Source organism: Myotis lucifugus, unplaced genomic scaffold (assembly GCF_000147115.1).
Source record: "Myotis lucifugus unplaced genomic scaffold, Myoluc2.0 scaffold_714, whole genome shotgun sequence".
NCBI classification, from domain to species: Eukaryota; Metazoa; Chordata; class Mammalia; order Chiroptera; family Vespertilionidae; genus Myotis; species Myotis lucifugus.
The window spans coordinates 222,732-230,584 of NW_005871762.1; the positions used below are offsets into that span (position 1 = coordinate 222,732).

The 7,853-nt window shown below is 59.7% G+C and overlaps 1 protein-coding gene and 1 pseudogene across 5 annotated transcripts; one reads left to right on the forward strand and one right to left on the reverse strand.

The window, feature by feature from the left end:
- Positions 1–3,037: 3,037 nt before the first annotated feature.
- On the reverse strand, positions 3,038–4,680 carry LOC102437051 (annotated as a pseudogene).
- Positions 4,681–4,930: 250 nt separating this feature from the next.
- On the forward strand, positions 4,931–7,357 carry LOC111823828 (natural cytotoxicity triggering receptor 2-like). Of its 5 annotated transcripts, XR_002826937.1 has the most exons (5): positions 4,931–5,150; positions 5,345–5,400; positions 5,486–5,674; positions 6,718–6,885; positions 7,227–7,357. XR_002826937.1 is itself a non-coding variant. In XM_023746639.1 (4 exons), the coding sequence occupies exons 1-3, from the start codon at positions 5,093–5,095 to the stop codon at positions 6,754–6,756; spliced, it is 489 nt and encodes a 162-aa protein (XP_023602407.1). In that variant the 5' UTR covers positions 4,931–5,092; the 3' UTR covers positions 6,757–6,885; positions 7,227–7,357. The 5 variants fall into 5 exon arrangements, 2 of the variants coding, with proteins under 2 accessions (XP_023602407.1, XP_023602408.1); XR_002826938.1 differs by having other exon boundaries at positions 5,345–5,674; positions 6,715–6,885; XR_002826936.1 differs by lacking the exon at positions 5,345–5,400.
- The last annotated feature ends 496 nt before the right edge of the window (positions 7,358–7,853 follow it).

The following is a 7,853-nucleotide window of genomic DNA, read 5'->3' on the forward strand; positions in this document are numbered from 1 at the left end:
AGCTGGGGGTCCCAGAGGCATCAGCAGCAGGGGCCCCAGAGCTGTCCAGCCCGGCCCTGCGGCCACGTACCCTCCAACTGACCTCCCATGTGCCCTGGCCAGGCTGCTGGTCCCTCAAGTCCTGGGAGCCAGCTGAGCCCACCCTCTCACCGCTGCCACCTGCTGGCTATCCCTCCTGGGACAGGTGTGAGGGGCAGCTGAGAGCCCCCCTCAGCAGCAGGACCAGCCTGACCCCAGACTGGGGTGCTGAGGCTGAAGTCAGGACTGTCTTCCCAATCCCACCTGGCCTCCAGGTCTGAGCTATTGGAGGGAACTGAAGGCCCTTCAGAGTCCCCTGAAGGGGGGGCCACAGCTCAGCGAGTAGGATTGCCACACCCCTCACCCCCCTCCCTGGGTGTCCTCCCCTGGAGTGAGAGGAGCCACTGTGACACAGGGAGACAGATCAGGGCTCCCACAGCCCAGGACTGCCTGGTGGGGTGGGCGGGGCCAATGGGGCAAATGTAGGCCAGGAGCCTGGCCCAGTAGCCTGCCATGTCTGCCTGCCTCACAGGCTCCTGGCTCTGACCTGGCCCCTCCTGCAGGGAAGGCTGGAGAATCTGTCTGCATTTGTCCCCTGAAAAGGGGTCTGCAGCCTGGACGGGCTGGAGAACACGTGGATCTAGATGCGGCATCTCTACTCGGCTCTGGGACACGGACCTCCCAGGCGGGAGAGCAAAGGTCATGGTCAGGGACCAACACAGCGAGGGCCTTCGTGGGGTCACTCCAAGATGGATATGGGAGAGAAGGGGGACTGGGGTAATCCTATGGGACCATTGGGAAAAGCACCTCTTCCCTGTGTCCAGGAGAGGGCGCTAGAGGAGACTCTCAACTTGAACTGACTGGCCTGGTGCGCGCGCAAATGCACACACACACACACACAAACACACACGCACACACACACACACACACACACACTGACATCTGTCCTCCACACCAGGAAGGTGTGGCTACCAGCTGCTATGCAACTTGGAGGGAGTTGAACTCCCCTGGGGAAAACGGGTCCCCAGTAGCTCTCCTCCATGGAAGCCTGACAGCAGCCAGACTGCCCTGTCTCCTTGGAGGGCAGGCTGTCCTGTGGAGAGCGCTGCACAGGGCTCAGGACCGGGACCTGGGACCAGGGCTGCCACCTGTCCCATGTGACCCTGTGCAAGTCACTAACCCTCCCGGGCCTCAGTTTTCCTCTCCTGTGAAAGGGACACTCATTCCTACCTCAAGACTTTTCAGAATAAAACGAAAGAATGTGAACTTTATGCAACTGACACGTGTGTTGTGGTTGCTGGTCCTCAAGTTCTTTTCAAGTTATAATACTGTGTGTCATATTCTATGTTTTCAAAGCCTGCTGGACCCCACTTCTCTGTTTTGTCCTGGATTGTAAGGGGAAAGGGAGGGCAGAGGTGGACATGGTCCCCAGGTGTTGGGTGCAGGACCCAGGTAGAGGCCAGGGTGTGCCCTAGTGTCAGGCAGGGTGGCCACTGTCCCTGCTTGCCCAGGATCAGGGCTCCTGGGCCAGGCAGACCCGCACACACTGCCCATCCATAGAGCCTGCTCCCACATGACCCCGTTCCAAGGAAGGACCCAGCACCTAGAGGAGGTTCACACCCGGCCCCGAGTTCCCAGCTGCCAGGCGCCTGGTGGCCTCATTGGAGCTCCAGGCCTCTGGGACATCCTCCCCCAGTTCCCAGCATCTCATTTCCATCTTTCTCTCTCAACCTTGTCCCCGAGCTCCAGGGGACCAGGTCCCAGCAGACCCAGGGCAGGGGTGCAGGCAGGGCCGGGTGTGAGTCAGCCCAAAGCCATGGCTGCCTCAGCCGGTGAGAACCGAGCTTCCTGAGCAAGGGGCTGAGACAGGGTACCCTGTGGAAGTGACCTGTGGTGGCCAGGGGAAGGATGGACACAGAGTCCCTGGCACCATTGGCACGTTCCGATGATTGAACTGAGGAGCCGGCAGGTGGGCTTGCTACTTTCCACTGTGAGGTCAGCAGGCAAGGCGAGGCTCCCAGCTCTTGCAAATGCTGCACACCCTGTGTCAGGCAGTCAGTGGGCATTCAGCCGGCCTCCCCCTCCTCCTGCAGGGCTGATGGACTCGCCCCAGTGCTGGGAGCAGGGAAGGTGGAACGCCCTCCCCAAGTGACCCCTCCCAGGGCAGCCCACCCCCCTGAATGGGAAGCAGGAAACCAAGGTCCTGAGGGGCAGCCTGTCCTCAGAGGGCAGCCAGAGCTCCCTGGTGCCCGAGTGCTGCTCCCGTCCATGCCTGGTCCCAGCACTGTGTCCCCTCCCTCACCAAAGGCCAGTCTCTGCCTCTGGAGTCTGCCCCTGCCAGCCCAGCTGTCCACACTGGGCATGTGCAGGGCTCTCTGAACTGGTTGTCTGTCTAGTGACTATAAGCATCCGTGACAATGTTTTCCTGTAGATCCTCTAATAACAGATTCTTTTCTTTTATATTTTAATTTTTCAGTTCCAGTTTGCATTCCGTGTGATTTTGTGTTGCTTTCAGGTGTACAGCATAGAGGGGGACAGTCACATACTTTACAAAGTGATCCCCCAGCATGTCAGTGCCCGCTGGCACCACACCCAGTGACTGCAATATTATTGGCGAGGTGTCCTAGTAGTCACAGGGATGTAAAGTACAAATTACTTTCTAAAAGCGCTTGGTTAGTATGGTCTTTCAGCAAAGGCTTAAGGAGTGATGATAGTGGCGGCTGGAAGCTGGGGACACAGAAGGCAGAGACCCCCTTTCTGCCTCTCCTCTCCTCCTCCCGCACCCATCTCCTGACCCCCCAGGTCTGCTTTGCTCTCCCACTCTTGCCAGGGACCTGCCCTGCACCTCCTCCCCTGGAAATGACTCTCCACCTCCTCCTGCCCTCCAGTCCCCACAGGACACCCCAATTCCCAGCAGCCAGGGCAGGAGGCCTCTGAGCACTGTGGCCTCCAGAGGGTCTCCTGCCTCCATCACTCACCCTCAGCCTTGCTTTTCTTTTCTTTCTTTTTTTTTGGGGGGGGGGCACAGGCTCAGTGTAGTTTAATTAGGAAACTAAACAAGCTGGGTGGAGTGGGATGATCGGACAGCTGGCATGGAACCCTTGGGTGACTGGCAGTCTTGGTGGTGTGGGCCCGGGCAGGGGGAAGGCACGGCTATTTGACAAGGAGAGGTGAGCGGTGGAATCCCACTCCCCAAGGATGTGCTCTGGGAGGCCAGCTGACATGCATGCAGCATGGGGATCGTTCAGGCAGCTTGAACCATTGGCTAGGCATCGGCGAAGGTTGAGGGCTCAGGCAGTTCGCAAAGGATTGTGGTTCACCTGGGAGATGCTGACGCCTGTGAGTCTCTCCACGCTCTCCGGCAGGCGGCTCAGGAGGTCCAGTACTTTCCCCGTCACTTTGGCCGCTCCCATGACCCCACTTCCACTCGACACCAGTGTGATCTTTTTGGTCGAGGTCAAGGGACCACTGATCTCCTCTGCCACCTGGGGCAGCTTCTCCAGCAGCATGTCCAGCTGAGCAGCCTCCTGGTACAGCTGGAATGCTTCTGCCTTCTTGGCCATCTCTTCGGCCTCAGCCCGGGCCCTAATGGCGAAGGCCTCGGGCTCCCCCCCTGCTCCCCCTACCCCCACCCCCCCTCCCCGCATCCTCACAGACTCTGGTTCGGCCTCAGCCTGCATGATCTGCTGGGACTTCTCAGCCTCCCCTAGGCGCTCCAGCTGCTAGTGCTCGGCTTCCGCAGGCTTCTGCACATGGTTCTCCAGCTCCTTCTCCCGGCTGGCAATCTCCTGCTCCTGCACTGCCACCTGCTGGGCCCGCTCCACCACCTGCACCCGCACCTGCGGCTCCTCGATCTGCTGCTTCGTTTTGGCCACCTGAAGCTGGTAGGCCAGGTCGGCCTGCGCGCGGCGCGTGTTGTACTCAATGTCATAGGTGGCCTTCTTCAGCTCATAGTCCCTCTGGGCCTTGGCCATCTTGATCTCACTCAGGTACTGAGCAGACACTTTCTCCTGCTTGGCTTTGGCCTCCCGGATCCCAGCATCTCGCTTGGCCTCTGCTTCTCCAATCCGAGCATCTTTTTGGACTTGAGCGGTCGGAGCCTTCCCCAAGGAGTGCAAGTAGCCCTGGTCATCACGAATGTCCTTCAGGGTGTAGCTGACCACACTGATGCCCATGTTCACCAGGTCTGAGGAGGCCACTTTGAAAACCTGCTCTGAGAACTTCTGCGGGTCCTTACAGATTTCCTCCACAGTCATGTGGGCCAGGATGGGCCTCTGGTGGCCCTCCAGCGTCTCCAGGGCGATGTGGGCGATCTCAGCCTCCATCTTCCCCAGGAACATCTGGCAGGCCGCCGCCAGCATCTCTTTGTTCTGCCCCTGGATTTTCACCCGGGCGATGCCGGTGAGGGAGATGGGGACCCCATGGCGCGTGTAAACCTTCTCACTCTTGACATTGAGGGTCACTGTATTGAGAGAAATCCTCTGGATCTGCTGGATGCAGGGCAGGACAAAGACTCGGCCGCCGGCCACCATGACCGAGGGGGGGGGCCCTCCGGCAGAAACCAGAGACCACCATGGCCTCGTTGGGGCCGCAGGGGAAGAACATGGCTCCGAGGGAGCTGGGAGCCAAGCCACAGCCGCTGCGCACCACCTTCCTGCAAGCCCACCCCTCGGCCTCCGCATGCCCACACCCTCAGCCCTGCTTTTCTTGGTGGCGAGGAGAAAGTTGAGGTGGGAAAGGAAGTCGTGGGACAGAGAGTACTAGAGAGGAGGAATGGCTTCTTATTTCACCATGGTTTCCTCTGGGGCTTCCACCCATTTCCCCACACCCGCCTGCCCGGGGGAGGGAGCAGCCGGCGGGTTGGCCCAGAGAGCCCCCACCCAGGCCCAGAGGCAGCGGACTAGGGGCCAGTTCCACATAGGCCCAGGCCTCCCTCCTCCCTGCCCCCTCCCCACCTGCAGTCTTTGCCTTCCTCAGCTCTTCTTCCCAGAAAGGCTGGGCGGCTGCTGACCCCGCCAGCTCTGGCACCCTCTCCTCAGGGCGGGCGCTGCCACCCCAGCTCAGACAGAGGGCCATGGCCTGGGAGGCCCTGCACCTGCTGCCCCTTGTCCTGCTGGTATTCCTGGCCTCAGGTGAGGGCAGAGGCGAGGGGGAGAGAAGGAGCGATGCTAGTGAGGTGGCCTGAGGGGGAGGGTAGAGGGAGGAGGGGGGCAGGTGCCGGGGGAGGGGCACTGAGTGTACCAGAGAGGACTTCCTGAGGAGGGGGCCCCTCTCAGCTCTGAGGCAGGAAGGAAGGGGGCTCCCTGACCTGGGGGTTTATTCTCAGGCTCCTGGGAACAGCAGCCAGAGGTGCTGCGGAAACTGGAAGGGGAGGATGTCTCTGTAAGTTGTGATTGTCGAGTCCAGAGTGGTTTAAGGACGAAAACCAGGTGCAGAGTCACATCAGCACAAACTTGTACCCCATTAGTCACCCATCCCAGGCTTGACCAGGAGCCTGGAGACCCGAGATTCGTCATCAGGGATGACCCCGGACAGGGGTACTTCACCGTCACCATGACTGCGCTGGCAGAGAAGGACTCGGGCTTGTATTGGTGTGGACTCTATGAATATCCCCAGATTGACATTCTCAGAGCCATCCGTCTGCCGGTCTCTCCGGGTGAGTCCTTCCCTCTGTGTGTGCTTCTCAGGGTCCCTGAACCACAGGAAGCTGATGCTGGAAAGGACCTAATCAGGTCCCCCAGCCCCCGTGGCTGAACCCCGGGCCCTTCCCGAGGTCGCCGCTGGTTACAGGCAGCACCAGCGCCAGAACTCAGACTGCTGGTTCCGGTGGCTTCTCCCTTCCCCAGCGCACACAGGTCTCCGAACACTTGTTGTTGCACACAGGGCTCCCCGCTGACTCCTACCGATCACCAAGCTGCCTCAGGCTTGAGCAAGCCAGGCTTATGGGTCCATTCCGGGCACCCCTCCCCCTGACCCCAATCTCAACCTTCTCTCCAAGGGCTGTGCTTGAGGCGGGTCACAGGTCACTGTGTGGGCTCAGGGAATGGGGACAGGCAGGGGACACACACAGTGAGCAGACGTGGGATTCGGGGTGAGGCTGGGAGCTGCAGGGGCCGAGGGCTCAGAGGGCCTGGGTCCCACCCTGCACCCGCCTCTGATACATGAGTGATCTTCAGCCTCAGCTTGGGAAGCTTGAGGCTCCTCCTAACCCTGCGCCCCTCCCCCATATGCCTCCTGAAAGCTTCAGAGGTGCACAGCCCCCCTACATTTCCCCGTGATGGTCAAGGGTTAAACAGTACCTTCGAAGACCCCCGCCCGGCTGCTGAGCCTGTCCAGCTGTTCGGTCAGCTGGGGGCCTGGTGCACACACATCAGCTGCTCGATTATTCTCTGCCCAAGCCTGGGCTCATTGCCAACTGCATGCAGGGCACGGGGCCAGGCCCTGGAAGGGGAATGGAACCCTGAGACATATAAATAAAAGGTTCTGATGCAGGGTGGTGGGTGGCATAATGGAGGCATGTTGGATGGAGGCCCAGAGGAGGGAGGGGGCCAGGTTGCTGGTGAGGCCAGGAGTATGGACTTGCCTGCAGGACTCCCCAGAGGAGGTGACCCTACAGGCCAACGGGGGTGGGGGGCAGTTGGGGTCTATTTCTCTTCTGAAGCCCTCATGCAAGCCTCGAATGTTACTGCCTCAAAGCAGCACAAGTCCCACCAACCATCCACTGAGGAAATGAGCTGAGCCTGCCGCCTGCCCTGGCCCTTTCCAAGGTGCAGGTGATGGCTATTGTTCTGACTTGCGGATTCGTCCTGAACAAGGGCCTGGTGTTCTCAGTCCTGTTTGTCCTTCTCTGGAAAGCCAGGGCCTCAGGTGAGTGGGGGCCGAAGCCGGGCGTGGGGTGGAAATGAATGAGGGGACCCAGATGGTAGCTGCAGACAAGAGCTCAGAGGGGCCCTGTCCCAGGGGTTCCCCAGAGGTTGCCCCCCTGACTTTCCCCCCTTCTTTGTCCAGGAGGCAGGCCCAGCCCCGGGAACCCTGTGAATGGCGCTGGGCTGGGCTCACAGAAACAGGAAGACCTGGGGGTGGGAGTGGCCAGCATGGTTTTGGCTGCTGGGCAATCCAGTCTTTTCTTCAGAGGAGGGAGGGAGGTGAAGCCGGGACTGGCATGGATGGATCACTTGCAAGTGCTGTCTATTTCTCTCACTCCTCAGGCGAGCCAAACCCAGGGGAGCAGCAAAGTCACCCTTCCAGGAGCTGACGGGCATGCCTTCCTCCCCTAGCAAACATCACATTCGCTCTTGTTCCCCAAAGGAGCTAACAAATAAACTGATCTCTCAGGGAAGTAAAAGGCTTCAAAAACTTCTTTTGTGAGGTCTCTGCCCAGCCCCTTTCTTATTGAGAGAAACGTACTGAGCGGAAAGTGGGGGAGCTGGGAGGAAGGAGACCCACTGAACTAATCAGAGGCCCAAGAAAATGGCAAACTATCTTTTATAAAAAAATAAAGCATAATATGCTAATTAGACGGGAAAGCCTTACAACCTTCTGGACGTCATTCCAGACATCCTTCTGGATGAAGCCATGGTGGCGGGGGCCGAGGCAGAGGCAGTTAGGGGTGATCAGGCAGGCAGGCAGGCAGAGTGGTTAGTGGTGATCAGACAGGCAGGCGAGTGGTTAGGGGTGATCAGACAGGCAGGCAGAGTGGTTAGGGGTGATCAGACAGGCAGGCAGAGTGGTTAGTGATGATCAGGCAGGCAGGCAGGCAGGCAGGCAAGCGTTTAGGAGCCAGCGGTTCCGGATTGTGAGAGAGATGTCCTGGATTGAGAGAGGGTGCAGGTCAG